This window comes from Gopherus evgoodei, chromosome 8, assembly GCF_007399415.2.
Source record: "Gopherus evgoodei ecotype Sinaloan lineage chromosome 8, rGopEvg1_v1.p, whole genome shotgun sequence".
Taxonomy (NCBI): Eukaryota; Metazoa; Chordata; order Testudines; family Testudinidae; genus Gopherus; species Gopherus evgoodei.
The window spans coordinates 91,149,645-91,169,937 of NC_044329.1; the positions used below are offsets into that span (position 1 = coordinate 91,149,645).

The 20,293-nt window shown below is 41.9% G+C and overlaps 1 protein-coding gene across 4 annotated transcripts in view; it reads left to right on the top strand.

Moving 5' to 3' along the window:
* Positions 1-20,293, top strand: part of NEGR1 (neuronal growth regulator 1) — a 643,647-nt gene that overhangs the window by 428,306 nt on the left and 195,048 nt on the right. For all 4 annotated transcript variants that reach the window (XR_004001643.1, XR_004001642.1, XM_030572935.1 and 1 more), the window contains exon 4: positions 795-926. Coding sequence is in view for 2 of the 4 variants with exons in the window: in XM_030572935.1 (XP_030428795.1) it covers positions 795-926 (132 nt within the window). In the remaining 2 variants the exon portion in view is untranslated. The remainder of the gene's footprint in view (positions 1-794; positions 927-20,293) is intronic.

Below are 20,293 nucleotides of genomic sequence, written 5' to 3' on the forward strand. Positions count from 1 at the left end.
TGGAACTCAAGCAATAAACAGGCCTTGTACTCATCCTCTACATGAATTTTGACACAACTAACTATTTGAAGATTTACCATTGCTCTGTACATTGTTTGCAAGGTTCTTAACAGTTGACCAAATCTTATCTGTGTTGTCACAGTGTGAATAGCAACTTCCAGCAATTTCTCCCTCCTTTTAAGCATGTATATTCCAACGTGTGATTTATTAGAACCACTGTTGTGCATTTTAGTAAGGTTTAGTTAATATTTTCAACTTATTTTATGTTCTGTTGTGAAAGTTTATAACTTTGTGCAGAATTTAAAGGTATTTTATTTGTTCTTTAGTCTATTGAGAACTGCTCAAAAGACAGAAAAATGAACTTTCCTTCTAAGGATCTCAAAGTGCTTACAAGAAACATGGAAACACTTTGTAAAAGTCAATATATACAGAACCATATTGGTGAATTTCATCTACACTGCTAGAAGGTTTTTAGATCTATGCCCATTTTGCAGCTGAATTTATCTGATGTATGTTGAGATTAGGGAACTCTAATCAATTATGAAGAACATGTATATAACCTTTCCTGGGAAGTAGTTGTTAAAGTATCACTTGTTAAACTTTCTCTTTCCTTAAAATTGTTTTCTGTACATAGTAGAACAAAGGCTATAATAATTGCCCAGTTTTATTGGAATAATTTTGTCAGCAACATCCAGAAGAAAATCATGAGTTCATTGTTATACCTGAATGATGCTTCATGCACCTCCAGTTAAACTTTCTTGAATTTATTCTCTCTCGCTCTCTTTTCATTTCAGCAAAACCATTTGAAAATGGACAATATCTGGACATCTATGGAATTACAAGAGACCAGGCTGGGGAATATGAATGCAGTGCAGAAAATGATGCCTCAGTCCCAGATGTGAAAAAAGTAAAAGTCACAGTAAACTGTAAGTCCTGTTACTTTTTAATCACTAAATCCAGTGGAGAGGAAAAAAGAGCTGAGAAGAAAACAGCCTGGTGTAGTATAGTGGCAACAAGCTGCTGAAATAATAGCCCTTTTCTATTAAAGTAGCGAAACATCCTGGACACTCACAGTCGGAGTTAGTTCCACAAAAGGGAGACGTGGAATAAAGGCTGAAATGTCTGTGTCCTCCAATCCTTCTGCAAATGGAGGATGGTAAAGGTTGACATTTCACATTTCTTGCTTTTGTGGACATAAGTCAGACTCTTGGGTGGTGATATTTTTTCACACTGGAGACTGAACTGTGTAATTCTCATTATTACTAATGGGACTGGAATTCCTGTATTTGTACATTGAAGGCTATATTCTTTTCTCAGAGTTCTTTTGCCACAGTGTTCTGTAGTTTAATTTTGTGCATTGTACAGTAATGTAGGAAGAAGAGATCATTTAGGCTGGTCTATCTCAGTGGTAGTATATTAAATAGCAGGTCTTACGATGATATAACCCCAGTACAAATACATGAGAAGCTCTGCTAGAATGCAATTATTTCATTAACATCTTAGTAGAGATGTCTGATATCAGTGGAATTGCATTAAGATTGGCTGTTAGATTACTTTATAGGCTATCAAGTCTGTCCATACATGGGCTTTTTTGTCAATGATTTGCTACTCTACAGTTTAAGTCAACATAAGTTATGTTGCTCAGGAATGTGACTTAGCCACCCCCTTGAGCAACATAACTTATGCTGATTTAAGCGCCAGTGTGGACAGCACTATGTCAGAGGGAGAGTTTTTCCTGCCGACATATCTACTGCTACTTGTAGGGGCTGGAGTAATTAAGCCAACAGGAGAGCTCTCTCCTGTCAGCTTAGAGCAGTTACACTACTCTTTTGATTTGAAATATTACACTAATTATATGCTAGTAAAACTACATAACTTTAAGGGAAGGAAATGAGAATAAATTCTTAAGGGTGAAACTACAAGGGAAATTTTAGGTAGGCTAAATGCAATTACTCAGATTGTAATTTGGCCAGATCACTAGGATTAACACGTCTCTTCTCTTGAAAATTGCCTTGGGATCTTAAATAATTACAAGTTGCAAGGACTTTGGTTTGTGCCTCCTTCAAAAGTTGGTGTCTCTAAGCACAGTGCTTTTAGCACCATGCTATGAAATTAGTTCTGTAACGATTCAGAGAGAGGAGTATGGCTGGCAGAATTGCTTGCACTACTAAATGCATTACTTGGGTTTTCCTTGGAGATATCCTATCAGAACACTGACCAAGCCTGACCTTGTTTACTTTATGAAATGGTATGGCTGCAGGCCACTATGTGCTGGGATGTAGTAGATCAATGCAGTTGCCTTTTACTCGTAGAGGCTTAGTTGATTGTTTTATTCTTATCATTATAGGCAAGATTCTGCCTCACTTAATCACATGGATTAGTACTTACAATGATCTCAGAGAGTAAGGGAAGCAGAATCAGCACCTTAGTAGCTTTTTTTACATGTCCCTAAATCACCAGAGGGTTTGGCACAATTGACCACAATTGGCAATCTCTCTGGCTCGGAGAGGTCCAGGCGTGAAATACATAGAAACATTGCAGATCAGGTTTACATTGGTAAAACTATAATATGAGCAGAACTGCTTCAGGAAGCTAACACTCAGTCTGTACTTTGATTTTCCTGTGTCCCTTGTCTCCATGAACATTTTGCTGAATGCACCCCAAATTTTGGAAAGTAAAAATAATTGTTTTAAAAATCTAAAATTAGTGTTAGTTTTACGGATAACTATAATAGTTTTATACAACATGTAAGTGTACAGCATAGTTATTCTTCAATGTTTTGTTATAATATAATATATTACAGTACAACTGCAAATCCTTACAATATTAGTCCTTTATCATTACAGTAGTCTAACTGGCTTCACGTCAATAAAGGTTTGTAGAGTGGGGCCTTTATTTTGTGGAGTGACTTTCATGCAACCTGTGTCCCAGAATGTTTTACAGAGTTAAGTGAGCCACCAAAGTGTATACTCAGTAGGGTGCACTGCCCTACATCCCATGTACCCAAGGGGACATTTTCTGCTGGTTAAGAGGCATCTCCAGCCCCAGGACCACTCATGCCTATGCAGCAGTCACTGTTAGTCACATTCACACTTTCTCCTTGATAATAATACCTGGCAGCATTGTTGCGGTGCCCCCTCAGCCATCCTGGCCAGCAGCTTCAGGGTGGCATTTTTGCCAAATAAACTTTGATTCCTCATAGTTCTCCTCTTTCTTCCACCTCCTCTTCAAGAGCCGCTCAGGTAAAGGTAGAATTTTGCAGGTAGAGGGAAGGAGGGAGCTGAGGTGCAGAAGAGGGAACTGGCGAGGCTGAAAGAATTGTTTTAGCGAGGTGCTCAATAATAAATACTTTAATCCCTGTAAACTGTTATTCTGTCATGGAGCTCAGTGGCACAAATGCCTCTAGTTTGACTTTGCAACTTGATGGCCTTATTAAGTACATCATTCCTTATACCAAGAGCCCTAATAGCTTCACCAGTCTAATTCTTAGTCACATATATACTTCAGTTAATAATGAATATTTCAAATATTACTTTACACTTAGGCTACTTTTAAATACTAATGTATAAAAATATAAATGGCAATTTATATTTCTGTATGAACCTTTTTTTTGCTAGAGAAAAATGAAATAAAACATTTTGAACAAACAAGTATCTGTCTTAATTTTTCCAGAAAGCAGCCAAATTGATTTTCTCTGGTTTCAAGTAATTTAGAAGAAAATTAATGTAAGCGCTGGGAACCCGCAGTATGTTTCAAACTTCACTTGGGATATTTACATAACCAGGAGCAAAGATTTTAGAGCTAGATCCTGACCTCTGTGCTCAGCTTTATACAAGTGGTCTCTGTAGAAGTTTGGCAGTTAAATTGACCCAAGCTACGGAGCATCACTAGAGTCACTTCATGGCTGCTGTTTCAGCCTTCACACTGCAGTTCCATCCACAGTAGCTGTGTGCCTCCTGCAGAGGATTTTGACCTGCGGGTCTACTAGGCATGCCCCTGCCATGCCTCCAAACAGCCTTTTACTTCAAAGCAACCCTCTGACATCACCAAAGGCACATATACTAAAAGCAAATCTTGAACATAGGACTTGAAAGAGAGAGACAGAAAATTCATTCTTAGCCCCCTTCCATAGCTAGATAATAGGATTTTGGGGACCTTCCAGTAAAAGAGTCTTTGAACCCCTGAGTGCAAATTACATTGTGAGCCTGTCTTCCCTGGTTCTAAGACAGTTTTTCAATTCTCCTCACAGGAATCAGAATCTCTCCGTCTCCTGTGGCCCGGTCCCTATCTGTCTCCCCCTTTCCCTCTGAACCACTTAGCCACATCCGTCTCCCTTACTTCAGGACTCCCCATGTCTTCCTCTCCTAGCATCCTATTATTTCTCCATTCTTCTCCTATTGTCTGACCCCCTTTCTGGGTTAGAGGGGAAAGAAGGTGATCTTCAGAGCTACCTGGCCTCTTGTGATTCTATAGGATGAAGAAATGGAAAGGGCAGGGGAACCTATTTGCTATTCCTCCTGCTATTGTTGTACTGGAGAAGATGAGGACGGGGTATGAGGGAAGCGTCTGGCTCCCCAGGTTGAGGGAGGGTATTCTTCAGTCTGGAACTCTCTCCCTGCTGAGCTATCCAAAGAATTAAAGATTAATCTTTAATTAAAGATTATGTCATGTGATGAAACTTCCAGGAATAAATCCAACCCAAATTGACAGCCCTAATTCAAGCCCAGGACTGCTGATGTACAGGACCCAGTGTGCGACTAATCTATTCACTTATTTTTTTGTCTGAGTGTGTGGGCTGTTTGTGTACATGAGAGTGTTTGTTTGGGAGGGTATATTGCTAGTTTGAGAAGGGACTCTGTAGTTTAATTTTGCTAATGACGTTTTGTCAGTTTTTTTACATATGCTTCCAGTGAAGTGTGAGTGTGTGTTTTGATTTATTTTGTTTTTACTTTTTAATGTGATGGAAAGACCCCGTGGTACAAAGATATCTTGCAGTTACAGAATGTTAGCTTCAGCAGTTGGCATGCCAGTTGGACCTTGTCCCTCTTCTTTCGACAGTGTTTGCTTATGTAAGCGGGGTCTGAAGAGCTTGTCCCTGACATCTAGTAATGGACCGGGGGAAAAGACTTCAGGAGCAGACTGTATTTACATGGACACACTTAGTCTGCCAAGGTGTTCAGCAGACAGAACTGCATTGCTAAAGTGATCAATTTTGGCCGATGTGTTACAGTTCACTTTGATATTGAATACGGGGTAATGACATGTTGTTATCCTGATTGTATGACTAAAGGGCAGCTGAACTGTACTTAGCATGCTCTGATTGAGGGGGTCACCCTACTGAACCTCACATGATAAGCAGCAGGATGGGAGACCAAACCACAGTGAAAATGACAGAGGATGGGGACAGGTGTTCCTACCTGATGCTCTGGAATGTGCCTAAAGAATCCTAGACAGTATTTGATCCTCCCCTTTCCAGTGTTTAAAGACATGACTCAGTGGACTCAGTAAAGACTCCTTTTTTCTTTTCAGTGATTAGTGGAGCTGAAATCAGTGAGGAGCAGCTCCAGAGGTTAAGCCTTAGACCTGGTATGGCGTCAGTGTTTCAATGAAAGACTGAGGCAACAGCAGAGAGGTTCTAATAACTAAGAGCAGAAATCACTAAGAGCTGTGCTAAGTTCTGGAACCTCAGAACGCAAGGTCAGTGAAGTAGCAGCAGTGGTAATGACAGTGGCACAGCTGAGTGGTGGCACAGAAAGCAGCAGAGGTTGCAGCGAGCCGCCAGTGGCAGCAGCAGTGGCAAGCAGCGGCAGCAAGGGGCAGCAGAGATAGCAGCAGCAGTGAATCATAGAATATCAGGGTTGGAAGGGACCTCAGGAGGTCATCTAGTCCAACCCCTGCTCAAAGTAGGACCAATCCCCAACTAAATCATCCCAGCCAGGGCTTTGTCAAGCCTGACCTTAAAAACCTCTAAGGAAGGAGATTCCACCACCTCCCTCAGTAACCCATTCCAGTGCTTCAGCACCCTCCTAGTGAAAAAGTTTTTCCTAATATCCAATCTAAACCTCCCCCACTGCAGCTTGAGACCATTACTCCTTGTTCTGTCATCTGCCACCACTGAGAAGAGTCTAGATCCATCCTCTTTGGAACCCCCTTTCAGGTAGTTAAAAACAGCTATTAAATCCCCCCTCATTCTTCTCATCTGCAGACTAAACAATCCCAGTTCCCTCAGCCTTCTCCTTGTAAGTCATGTGCTCCAGCCCCCTAATCATTTTTGTTGCCTTCTGGTGGACTCTTTCCAATTTTTCCACATCCTTCTTGTAGTATGGGGTCCAAACTGAACACAGTACTCTAGATGAGGCCTCACCAATGCCAAATAGAGGGGAATGATCACATCCCTCGATCTGCTGGCAGTGCCCTTACTTATACAGCCCAATATTCCATTAGCCTTCTTGGCAACAAGGGCATACTGTTGACTAATATCCAGCTTCTTATCCACCGTGTTCCCTAGGTCCTTTTCTGCAGAACTGCTGCCTAGCCACTCAGTCCCTAGTCTGTAGCAGTGCATGAGATTCTTCTGCCCTAAGTTCAGGACTCTGCACTTGTCCTTGTTGAACCTCATCAGATTTCTTTTGGCCCAATCCTCTAATTTGTCTAGGTCCCTCTGTATCCTATCCCTACCCTCCAGCATATCTATCACTCCTCCCAGTTTAGTTCATCTGCAAACTTGCTGAGGGGGCAGTCCACGCCATCCTCCAGATCATTAATGAAGATATTGAACAAAACCAGCCCCAGGCCCAACCCTTGGGACACTCCGTTTGATACCAGCTGCAAACTAGACATGGAGATATTGATCACTATCTGTTGAGCCTGATGATCTAGCCAGCTTTTTATCTACCTTACAGTCCATTTATCCAGCCCATATTTATTTAACTTGCTGGCAAGAATACTGTGGGAGACCATATTAAAAGCTTTGCTAAAGTCAAGGAATAACACATCCACTGCTTTCCCCTCATCCACAGAGCCAGTTATCTCATCATAGAAGTCATTTAAGTTAGTCAGGCATGACTTGCCCTTGGTGAATATATGCTGACTGTTCCTGATCACTTTCCTCTCCTCGAAGTGTTCAATAGTTTCCAGTAGCAGAGGCAGCAGCAGCAGTGGAGGCATTGCTCATTGTGCCCCTCCCTTTTTGGGGTGCAAAGTGAGTCCATGTGAACACACCAATGAACTCTGGGTCTTTGCTAACCCAGGACAACCAACCATGAGTGGGGTGCTGCAGAAAAGGAGAGTGTTGTGTTAAAGGGACATTTGCTAATCAGAAACTGAGGCAAAGGACACTGCTCAACATACTCTGGGGTGGATGTTTTCTTATGGTTACATCCATAATCGTGATTGTGTTTTCTGAAATCAGTGGTTTTCTGAAGATGTGCTTGCGAGGGGCACTCACCCAGATTCCTGGAGGAGCACCCCAGAATGTAACCCTTCTGCCACATGGAGACAGCAACAACAAGGGCTGGGTTCAATATCTAGGGATTTCCCTTAACAGTACAAACAGAAGTGGCTGGAGCCCCCCACTCAGTGATCTCAGAAAACTAATCAACATCCCTAGGGGCCTCTAAGAGGCAATACTTCCCCCTTGTAAGAACTGAGGCTTGGTCTAATCTACAAACATAAGCCACGTTAAGTCGATCTAATAATGTTTGCATCTACACTACCGAGTCCTTTCTGCCTACCTAAGTGCCCTATAAAGTTGACTTCTGTACTCCACCTCTGTGAGAGGCATAGCACTTGCTTTGACATCCACGGGTCGACATGGGGATAATGTAGACATTGCATTGTGTAATTTTAATGAATTGGCCTCCAGGAGGTTTCCCACAGTACTCCACTATGACCTCTCTGGACAGCACTTCAAATCTATTGCATGTCAGTCAGATACACAGGAAACAGCCCATCCCCTGTTAAAGCCCTGGAAACTTTTGAATTTTCATTTCCTGTTTGATCAGCGTGGAGAGCTCACCAGCACAGCTGATCATGGAGACTCAAGGCCACAAACATGATCCAGCATGGAATACAGAGGAGGTGGTGGATCTTACTGCTGTGTGGGGAGAAAAGTTTGTTCAAGCAGAGCTCCAATCCTGCAGAAGAAATGCTGATATGTATTCCAAGACTGCATGGGGCATAGATGGCTACATCAGAAGACAAGCATACCAGAAGACAAGGGAGGCAAACAATTGTCTGGTTCTGCCCCACAGAAATGCTACTTTTATGAGGAGCTGCATCCAATTCTGAGCAGCAATCCTACCACTACTCCAGAACGCTCCGTGGATACCTCCCAGGAGCCCTGGGCAACCTCAGGCAATAACAGGGAGGACATTGTTGATGAGGAGAAGGAGGAAAATGTGAGTCAGGCAAGCAGAGGATCCATTCTCCCTGACAGCCAAGAACTTGCAACTTTCTGAAGAATCCTTTGTTCCTAAAGATGCCTATGTCATTGCACCTTTCCCGATCATCCCATGTTGATGTCAGTGAAACGGTCCCTGTGAGCCATCAGAGCTTGCAACACCATTGACTTTGGGCTTATGTACTCTTTGGCAAAGTGGTCTGGTGCCAAGATAGGGATATGTGTTCCGTCTATCACCCCACCACAGTTAGGGAACCCTATCTCAGCAAAAACATCCACTATGTCCTCACGTTGCCCAGAGTCACTACCCTTCTTAGAAGAAGTCTGTTAATGACCCTGCAAACTTGGATCACAACAGATCCCACAGTAGATTTACCCAATCCAAACTGATGCCCCACTGACCGGTAGCAGTCTGGCATTGCAAGCTTCCACAGAGCTATCCATTGTCAAAGCAGCTCCCATTTTAGTATTGCTGTGCTTCAGGGCTAGGGAAAGCTCTTTACACAGTTCCTGGAAAGTGGCCTTATGCATTTGAAAGTTCTGCAGCCATTGCTCGTCATCCATAGCTGCATAACAATGTGGTCCCACCAGTCAGTGCTTGTTTCCTGGGCCCAGAAACAGAGCTCAACAATGTCAAAGTGATGCATGACTGTTGCCAACAATTGTGAATTGCTCTGCTCTGTGTCTTCCAGCAGGGGTGCTTGAGTGGCATCACATTGTTCCATGTGGCGACTCCTGTGTCGGCTATGTAAATACCTCAGGATAAGGCACGAGGTGTTTGTAATGCTCACAACAACAGTGTATAGCTAGGCAGGGTCCAGGCTTATCATGCTGTGGTGTCCGTGTGGGTGATCCAGGCTTGCAAGAAAGGCTTGGTTTGTTTGCTGTTGATTTCAGGGGAGGAGGGACATAAGTACATCATGGGAGGCTAACACCATGTTCCCATAACCACCCATGTCAATGTTCTGGTCCCATAAGGCATTGCAAGCCCAACCCAAAATTCTACTCAGCTATGTGCACTATGGGATAGCTACCCACAGTGCAGTGCTCCATGTGTCAATGCAAGTCCTGCTGGTGAGGATGCACTCGGCCGACACAATGAGCATAGTGTGGACATGCAAGATCGACTTGCTTAAACCGGAGTCTCGATGCTGATTTACATGAAGTTGACTTAACTTTGTAGTGTAGACATGGCCTGTATAACAAAATAAAACTTTTATTAAAGGGGAAAGGGAATCTTCAGACCCTGCTTACAATTAAATCTGCTATATGCTTCTTGGGACTGCATAGAGCCCATGCTGAGTATGTTATGCCTTCGATAACAATTATTTTTTGAAGAAATGGCAAAACCAAGATTCAGGTATAAGACGAAACAGCTTGTGCCTATGCAAAATTTGTAGAAGTCAGCTAATTGTTATACATTTTTGTCTATCTCAGTATGTAACTTGTCCACTAGCCAGTTGAACTAAATGCAGAAATACTCTCAACATCTGTTCCATACCACAAACACTTATTCAGTCTGACTAGGCAGAAGAATGACATATTCAGGAGCGTTTCAAGATAAAACTCACTTACATTAGAAAAGCAGAAGCACCCTGTAGTGATCAGACTGCTGTGTATATTTCATTCACATTGAATTTTAAATGTAAAATTACAGTTGGATAGAGAGGACTGAAATACTAAGCACTTAATTCTCAGTTGTTCTGAGTGCGAGCTGAGTCCTGGGGCTACCATGGGGGTCATGCTAGCTATAGCATAAGGGATTGTTCCAGCAGCCCAAGGGCATTAGAGTACAAAATCCTCTAAGCCCACCTTTTACACCTCCATTTTGTCTTCTCTCAGCTCCCGTGTCTGCTCCTGAATTCCTCATACACAGCAGGGGAGAGCTGTGCAAGCTTTACACCACTGAAGGAGTCCACTACAGAGAGGAATCTCCAGCTGCCCATTTATAGCAGCTTTAAATTCCCTTTGTACCATGACTTATCCAGAGCTGAGAATCTGGCCCGTAATCACCTAATTACCTCTCAAAGAGTAAAAAGTACTTTGCAGTTGCGAGGTGCCTTCTATCAGGCTCTTGTTGACTGTATGGGCCTAATCTGTGTTCTGTTCATTGCATAAGGTCCATGAAGTGAGGAAAGCAGAGAGTTCAAGAATATTCCCTAAACTGCTAGATACATGGGAGATAGTGTGACAACCCATGTGACTGGCATGGGTTGACAGTCGGGTTTGAACCTAGCACAGATCTCGGTGCCTCTTGAGCTAAAGCAGTAACCTGGTAGCAGTAATAGATTGTTAGTCTCTCTGTGAACTAACCACTAGCTAGGGGCACAACACATACTGTGAAAACATGTTACATATTCCACTTTTCTGGGGAAACTTCTCTTGAGGTCCACAGGATTTAAAGCCACATGCTTGGATAGCATTTTCCAACAACCCTCCATGGATTTAACCTTAGATATTTTACAACCAGAAAGCACAGATCTCTAGCACTGAATGTAAAAGAATAACTGCACTAGCTGATGGTAGTAATCTTCTGTGGACCAGGCACACTGTACAAACATGTTACAAAAGCATGCCCCACACACCAGCAGCTAGAAGAACCACCCTTTTCCCCTGTCATAAAAAGAGGCTTTCTCACTAACTGTCTCAGCAACCAGGAGGGTTTACATAAGGATTGCACACCCTGCCTGCTAGCAGTAATGGGAGGGCTAGATTGTGAAATTAGAATACATGTCTGTCATTGCACTGTGTAGGTCAGTGTACCCGTGGTTCCAGCCAGAAAGCAGAGTAGTCTTCGCACTGACCTTTCATAGCACATTCCCTACAAGAAATGTGGGAATGGCTAGTCACATTCCTGTGAAGTAGTGCAGAGTTTCAAACTGTGTTTTTACGTTCTCAGAACATTGCTGAATAGCCACCCACAACAGCATCCTGAGATGATTTGTAACATAATCCCACTGGTGTTGTTCCAGTTGGGTCACACTGCCCGTTGCAAGGGCATCACCATTCCACCTCATGCTAGCTGACAGCATCAGTTCTGTCAGCAGTATCAGATGCTGAACTGAACCAGGCATGGATATAGCTAATAGCAAAAAGATGTCCAACTTTGTTTGCTCTTTAAACAGCTTAAAAGGCTGCTTGCTGGATAAGGTTCATCAGCTAGGCTAGTTGTGTAGGGAATGCTCAGACCTGCACACCCCCTATTACCCAGAGCTGCATCACAATCTGGGCAGGACATTTATTTGCCTATATTTGCATACTGTGCCCTCATATTGGCCTCAGAGATGCCTGCAGCTGGAAGCAGAACATCACAATTTGTTTGAGTGTGCAATGCTTGCCTAGAGAGGATTACTACACGTGGCCGCATGGATTACTTCTCTAGGCATTAGTATCTAGCTGGGTAGCCTGGTTTATAATCTAGCCCTGCATGGAGTTTCAGATGCATAGTCAACACAGTGGAATGTCAGGTCTTCATTTCCGTAATTGGTTTGTAGATTTCTGCAGTCATTTAATGACATAATGGCTCTTCAGCTCTTAGAGATTGAATACCACTATGATTAAGACCAGTTTCTTATTTTTATGTGAAAATAATTACATTAAATGTGTATTAAATTAGTTTGCAAATTAAATCTGTAAGGTTTTTAATAATAGAATCATAGAAATTAAAGATAGCAAAGCCTTCTGATCATCTTTCCCACCCCAGGCTAGTGTAGGATTGTTCTTAATGGCATGTTCTTCAGTCTTCTTTTTTCCCCTCCAAACATACACTGAATAAAATATTCACTTTTATTAGAAAAGTGAACAAATGAAGACAAAAGCCTGCCTTCCTTTTCTTTGTATCATTTCTGTTATTGAAAAATTCTCATATATAGTATGGCACAAGAGCCTCATACTCTGCAGTGTATTTCTGTCCAAATCCTCACCCTTAGATCCCCAAGGGCCCTTAGATCCTGGTCCTTAGACCCCAAGCTCTGTCTGATATTGGAAAATAAATTTTTTGCCTCTTCCACTAGATGAAAAGAATTTTTTGAGTAAACTGCTGTATTAACAAGCGGAGAGAGACTAACTGGCAAAAAAATCATAGTCACTTGGCTACATGATCTGGAAATTATATTATCATTTACCACGCCAGTGCCTTTGGACATATTGGATTGGATTCTGATGTCAGGTTGCACTGTAGTAATTTGGGAGTAACTCCATTGGCTTCAATGATGTTACTTCAGATTGGCAGAAAGATAACAGCATGCACTTTGTCCCAATGGGCTTGATTTTACAATTGTAATTAAAGTAGGTATAAATGTGGATAGATGGGTAAGGGTATATGTGCAAACCTTTATTTTGCAGTCAGGAAAATGCAACCAACAGCGACTCTAGCAAGACACGCAGTGAACTCCATATCATACAACGCGATGATTATCTGATGATAGAGTAACGCAAGATGGTGTAGCATCACTTAAGTCTTTAAAAACCAGATGAGCATTAAGCAGCACACCTGGGATGAAATAGAGGGAAATATTACTGGGGGGAGCTGCATACTGCAGTTATCAGTAAAGGAAGGGTTTGTGTTTGGAAAAAAACCACAATAATTTTCCTAATCTACTTTTACTATTGGAGGCTGTCTGGTTCTGTTAACCCTACTGATAAAATTCCTCCTTTGTTGGCTCACTAGTACCTCCACTTCTATTCTGCTCATCTGCCCATCCTAATACTCTGCTGTTGCTGTGTTCCTGATGTGTTCTGCCAATCTTCTACCTAATTCTGGTGGGTTTTTAATTTGGCTGCATTATTTACCTTCTGATTCAGCTCCTCAACAGATCTTTACTCTGTGGATATGGCCAGAATACCAAATAGTACTCTAGGGACAAATGACCCAATTTTAGCCTTTATATCTCACAAGATTTTTACTTGCTTTCTCTGGGACAAAGAATGAAATAGGTGCATGCTCTTTTTAGAAGTAACACATCCTCTTGCATCCTCTATTTGGCTTTGTGTTTTCCCTTCTAAGCTCTTTGATCTGCTGAAGTACACTGGTTGGACAGAAGGTTCAAATGGTCCTTATTCCATCTCTGTATTCTCCTTGCATAGCCTCTTGCATCCTCTATTTGGCTTTGTGTTTTCCCTTCTAAGCTCTTTGATCTGCTGAAGTACACTGGTTTGACTGAAGGTTCAAATGGTCCTTATTCCATCTCTGTATTCTCCTTGCATAGCCTCTTGCATCCTCTATTTGGCTTTGTGTTTTCCCTTCTAAGCTCTTTGATCTGCTGAAGTACACTGGTTTGACTGAAGGTTCAAATGGTCCTTATTCCATCTCTGTATTCTCCTTGCATAGCCTCTTGCATTAGTGTGTTTTCTCCAAAATATTACACATACAGACCTTTGGCCATATAGTATGACGATTCTCATGAACAGTTTAATGTAAAATAAAAAAAAGTCAGAAGTGGTACTGGTAGTTAATATTTTCAAATTGCTGCAGATCTGGTAGTTGTTGAATAAATCAAGCTTTTACTATGCCCTGTAATATATGGTTGCAGTGAACCCTGAACAGCTATGCTGCATAGGAAACAGGCATATTTTTGAATATGGATATTCACTGCATATAGTAGCTGCTCAGTCTTCCAAATATGTACAAGAAAATTATGTGGTTTCAATTAGTTTTTGATTCTAAAGTTTCCAGGCTGGATTACATCCAACCAGACACAAATAGCAGTTTGCTGTCTGCCCTTGTATCATAAATATTATAACTTTAACATGTTTTTCTTTGCAGTGGTGTATTGCATAAATTATTTTTCTCTTTAATATATGTGTATCTCTCATGCTTTCTTTAGAAATGATGTCAAGTATCACAGGGGTAGCCGTGTTAGTCTGGATCTGTAAGAGCAGCAAAGAGTCCTGTGGCACCTTATAGACTAACAGACGTTTTGGCGCATGAGCTTTCGTGGGTGAATACCCACACATCCGACGAAGTGGGTATTCACCCACGAAAGCTCATGCTCCAAAACGTCTGTTAGTCTATAAGGTGCCGCAGGACTCTTTGCTGCTTTTAGAAATGCTGGTCATAGAATTCATGACTTTTTTGCGTGTGCTCAGTGAAGAAAGTGTAATGAGATCTTAGCATCTAGTAGTGTGGTGCTAGTAGTTTCCAAGTAAGGAATACATTTCCAAATTGAGCTAAAATAGATAAAATATAATCCAATTTCACTTTACCAGTAAATCTTATTAGCATTTTCCATTACATTTTATAAGGCAAATGCTAATTTACAGATGATAATCTTGAGCCCCCTTTGGAATAACTAGAATCTTGGATTAACAAGATTTTAATATACATTCTGAAAGCTGGTCTGTAGTTATACATACATTACTGCAGCTTCACTAACTCTTGTCTGTTTTATAAATGAAACACTTAAAAAAAAATAGAAGCAGTTGCTAAATGCTGGAATCCCTAGAAGCACTTAGGTCATGCTAAGAAGATGAAGAATGAGACACATGCACCATGAAGCAAGCTTTTATTTTAATTTATGTAAAATTGTCAATTCCCTAAATTAATAAATAGCAAATGTGAACTTTTAAATGGACTTGCATTGCAGAATTTCTGTTTTTAGCTGCCCCTTGTAAATTATACTAAGGGTCTGTTCTGCTGTAGCTGTAAAATAAACAGTTTGCTTCAAGCTAGACCATGTGGATTTCACCGAGTAAGAGTCAACTAGCCTTCTAAAAGAAAATGCAGCTATTAAACTGAAAATAAAGGATAAGATTGTTAATTTAAATGTAGCTCTTACTAGCCTTGTGCTACAGACCACGGGCTAGATTCACTGGTGCTGGGGCAGGGTGGTGTAAATTACTCTTCCCTGCACCAATTTAGCCTCCTGATCCTTGGAAGGAATTTAACATAAGAAGGGGAACTGATGGAACTGCTGCCTACTCTTTTCCCCTGGTTTTCGCCTAGAGGATGGGGAGAGGATAGATATCTTTAGTTTTTGACCAGTGCTCCAAAGGAGTTCTGCTGGTACTGGTTGCTTAAGAGAATTCTCGGAGTTAGCACATCTTCAGACAATGTCCCCTTCCCAGCCAGCAACTGTCTACTAGCTTTATGGCTCCACTGACCCTTACTGTTCCCCATTAATAAGAGAGGGGAGTTTGCAACTACTTTTCAGTACTGCAACCTCCTCCTTTGTAGGGCTTTCCAATGTGAGGAGCCTGCACAGCATAAGCTAAGCAAATTGGTGCTGTTTGTTAGTTGCATAAGTCATGTGGTATTGTTTCTCTTCTCTGATTGAGTGACTTATGCAACTAACCAGCAGCTGGAACTTTCACATATGTCATTCAAAATTCACTGTTGCCAAATACTAGAATATTTAAGCTTAACATTTCCTTTTCATGACAAGTAGGCGATTTGCTAAATATTCATAGGAAAACAATCACAGGGGACATGAACACAATAAAAGTGAATGCATTTAAAGATTTGATCAAGAATTTACATAAATATTATTCTAATAGTCAATCAGCTCTAATAGTGACTGTTGTGGTTGATTTATACATGTATAATTTCCAATTTGATTTGTTACTTATGTACATTTTGTACTATTTTTAAAGGCAAATTGAAATGAATAGACAATATTATGCCCAGGGGATGGACTTCATCAATCTAGTTGTCTTTTCCATCTCTTTTATGATTCTTACCACAGTAAAATCCAATGTAATGTTTTGCTTCTCTAATGCTAAGAAGTTAATTAAAGAAAACAAAGCTATATAGACACTGTCATTTAATTTTCTGTTTAATTTTTGATATAATGGTTCACTAAGAATTTGACTTTGCTGCCACTTTTTTGAAGTCAATGAGAGATTTGCATTATTTTTCATAGGAACAGGATAGGGCCCTTAATTGCTTGTGTAAATTTTATTTTAAATGTTTGATTTTTCTTAGATAGTTTAGGTTTTTGCAGAACAGCTTAACTCATTAGCATGTCTTAGAAATCTGCCTCACTGTTGCTATGGCAGTTTGCATAATATTATCCACAAAGTTCTGATTTTACTTTGAAATCAGACATACTGTACAAGTCACTCTAACCTCATTATATCTCTAACCTTAAAACTACCGTGGAAGAAATTACACTGTTCTGTTTGTTGTGCCTTTTAGTGTCTAGACATTTCTCACTGTCCTTACTCTTTTAGAAGGTATGTTACTTTAGAACTGTTGTTCATGTTAGGGCTTGGCAAAATTCAAGTTTAATCCTTTCTAATTTTGACTCATAAAATCAATGTTTATTTTTAAACATTTTTAGCAATTTAAATGTTCATAGTTGTGCAAAATTATGGCGTGAAGTAGCAGGCAGTATAGAGGCCAGTCATTATTTAATGTCCATAAATTCTGAGTTTCAAAAAGTTAAAGCTTTATAACTATTGAAACACAAATTGACAGTATCACATGTCAAAATACACAAAGTAAATATCCTTAAATCAAACGCTCAAGCAGCATTTTTCTTACTTTGCCTATCTGTAAATTTCTGTTATGAAAATATTTTTGTTTGTGTGTGTGTACAGTGAAATTCACATTTGCTATCATTTGCCAATAAAAATCCAGTCTTTCCAAGTCTATTCACATTTCATATTAAAGAATTACAAATCACCCACTTGGATTTCGTTAACAAAATGCTTAATTTTGATGCAGCAAAGAATAATTTCTCAAAAGCAAACAATATATATAAAAGCTTCCAAAAGGCTACTGCACAGATCTGCCTCTGATGTTCTGCAGACTTTATTAGACACTGCTGCAATTAGAACATTAGTCACAAAAATGTATCAACTTTTTCTGTTTCCTGTAACTTCTAATACAACCTACAGGAAAAAGCAATGGAGTCCAGTTTAACCAGTATGTGTTGTATGTGTGATAAATAACCCTGATTATGAGCACCTATAGACATGAAACCACATATCTGTAGCTCCCACTAAAGTGGAAAGAAGTTGCTGATATTCTCAGTGTATTGTACTTTTTTCTTGAGTGAGATCTATATATATATATATATCACATCTTCATGGTTTGCATCCTCCACCCACATGGAATTACAATTATGACTTGAAATAACTGTTCAGAAAAAGATACTCAAATCAGAAAAGTGTGCATGCATGGTATTTTCACAAAACACAATTTCACATTTTCCTTGTCTATGGTTCAGGGCATTAGAGGCCAATAAAATCAATCTCTAGCCAGCTCTAAGGTTCTTGCTACTCTAGTGTGGTCCATCTCATTATGGATTCCTTCTAATTCTAAGTCTCTGACTGTAGGGAATCCTTAGTTGTCCCAACTCTTCTCTTTTCTTCTGGACCTTTCTGAACAAAACCCCATCTGACAGGAGATATCATTCTTGCAAATATAGGTGAGTCTCTCATTTCTCATCCATCTCCTCATCCTGAATTGGTCTATGACCTGATGCCAGAATCACATGTGCTATATACTTATCACATCACTGTAAAACTTTCCTGTCAATGGGAATAGAATCTAGGGTGCTGGATTTTCCGGGCCATGGACTTGGCATTTGAAACTTCTGCAGCATGCTGTCCTCATCACAAGGCAGAACCTTTGTAAATCTTGTAGCTCAAGCTGCTGATTATTCTCCAGAATTATCAGTCTAAAATTTAATTTGTACTCCATTGGCCTGCATGATTGTTTTCTGGTTGGCCTCTTCACCCAAATACTCCAGCAGGCAGTTCTGGTTCTTGGCTTAAAATTTGTAGAGCCCTGCAAATCTGCTACATATCCGCTTCATATCTGCGGATCATTTTTATGAATAGTGGAGTGGGATGCAGATACAACCGCGCAGGTCTCTATGGATCTGGAATGGAGACAGAGACGCATTTGGACAGGGCAGAGCGAAGCTGAGCCATGCCTGTCCAAGTCCCAAACCACTTTGGAGGTGCTTTTCCTCTTCTCAGCACCTGCTGGGCACATTATAAAGAGCAGCCCGGTCTTCAGCCTGCTTCGCAGTGGCAGCAGCCACTCCCCCCTCCACCCCCGCTGGGGCTGCAAAGCCGGGAAATGCATCCAGGAAAAGGGAATCCTATTTCCAACAGAGCCCGGAGAACTTTAAATAGGGGTAAAAAGTCTGCCACCCTGGCTGGGAGCGGCAAGAAGGGGAGAGAAGGGAGAGCGAGAGGGGAAGGGAGAGAAAGGGACAAAGGGAGAGTGTCAGTGCCAGGCAGGGGATGGAGAGATCATGAAGTGCCAAGGACCTGGGCCACCTGGCTGATGGCTCGGGGAGCAGAGGAATGAAAGTCAGTGAGCCAAAGAAGTAGGAAGCAGGAGCAGGCGAGAAGACCTGGGGGCCCATCCCCATCCTCTCAGGTCGGGTCCTCGCAGGGAGTGCAGGCCCACATGCATGGGGTGGGGGAGCTCTGAGCTGGGCCCTGGGGTGGCCTGCGAGGCCTCCTGGGCCCCATGCTAGCCACCTGTCCCCCAGGGCAGCAGTCCTGATACATAGCAGGTACATGTTGAGCAGCAGCGGCTGGGCTCTGGTGTCATATCTCTTGGCAGCACCTGTCCCGCGTCATCCAGCTTGGGCAGCCCAAGGGTTCATCACATTTGGGGCCAGTGGCTGGGGCTGGGTGGCAGGTCAGAATCTAGGCTGTCCAGCACCCACTTGCTGTCCAGTGGCTTGGTCCCTGCTCCACACTTCCCCTTCTCCTCGAGATACTATGCCACCCCTTACCCCTAGTCTCTGCCCTTGCATTGCCTCTTCCCTGCAAGCCCCCCGCTCGCTCATCTCTGCTCCCTTTCCCTACTCCAGACAGCTTGCTAGTATGGATAGAGGTAAAAGTCAGCTAGTGGATCATGGGTCGGATCGCGGGTTGATCCTGGCAGATGCAGATCCACATTTTTGTATCCATGCAGGGCTCTATAAGTTTAGGTGTACTCCACCCTGAAGAGTTGTTGATCACTTGTTAGGGTTTAGGAGAGTTCTCAGAGTCTTGTAAAAAATGCCCTTGCTGTCCACATTTGAAATACATCTGCCCTCCTTTTGACTCTCGTACCACGCACTTACCAGTTTCCTTAGGCTTCTGAGGGGTCAAATACTCTTCTAAACTGGGTAAAGCCAGGAGCGGCTCCAGGCACCAGTGCTCCAAGCACGTGCCTGGGGTGGCAAGCCACGGGGGGGGCACCCTGACAGTCCCTGTGAGGGCAGCAGTCTAGCAGCCTTCGGTGGCTTGCCTGCAAGAGGGCCACAGGTCCCATGGATTTGGCAGCAATTTGGCAGTGGGTACGCCGAATCTGCGGGACTGGGGACTTCCCGCAGGCATGCCGCTGAAGGCTGCCTGACTGCCGTGCTTGGAGTGGCAAAAAAAGCTAGAGCCTCCCCTGGGTAGAGCACAGCAGATCTTGGCTTAGGTAACTGCTGTTGAGACAATTGCTGTTCAGCTTAGACATATTACTCTCTCCAATCTATCTCACAATATCTCTCACCAGAACTAGATGTCTCTTCCAGTCTCTTCATCAGCTGAAGGCTAGCTTTCCTACTGGGTCTCCTCTTCTATCTCATTTCTTTTCTGATTTAGAATGCTCCTTCTTGATAGAGCTAACTTCAAAAAGAATTCTGTATAGAAAATGTTTCTCGGTTGGCCACCTGAATTAACACCCTTGATCTTGAGCATGATTAGCAATGATATATGCCAATAACTTTGTAAAAACTGATCTTGTATGTGAATCTAATTCTGTATTTTTTTACTCCCTTAAACTCAAGAATATCGTGGACTAATGTGTGTAATCTGCTCAGGTACACAGAAGGTTGTTCTATAGTATGTTGATGAGTTTCAGAAAACTGAGTCTTAAACTGATAGTCACTAAACTCCCATGGACCTTTTCTAGAATCCTAAAATAGTCTCTAGCACTTGCTTTGGTACCAG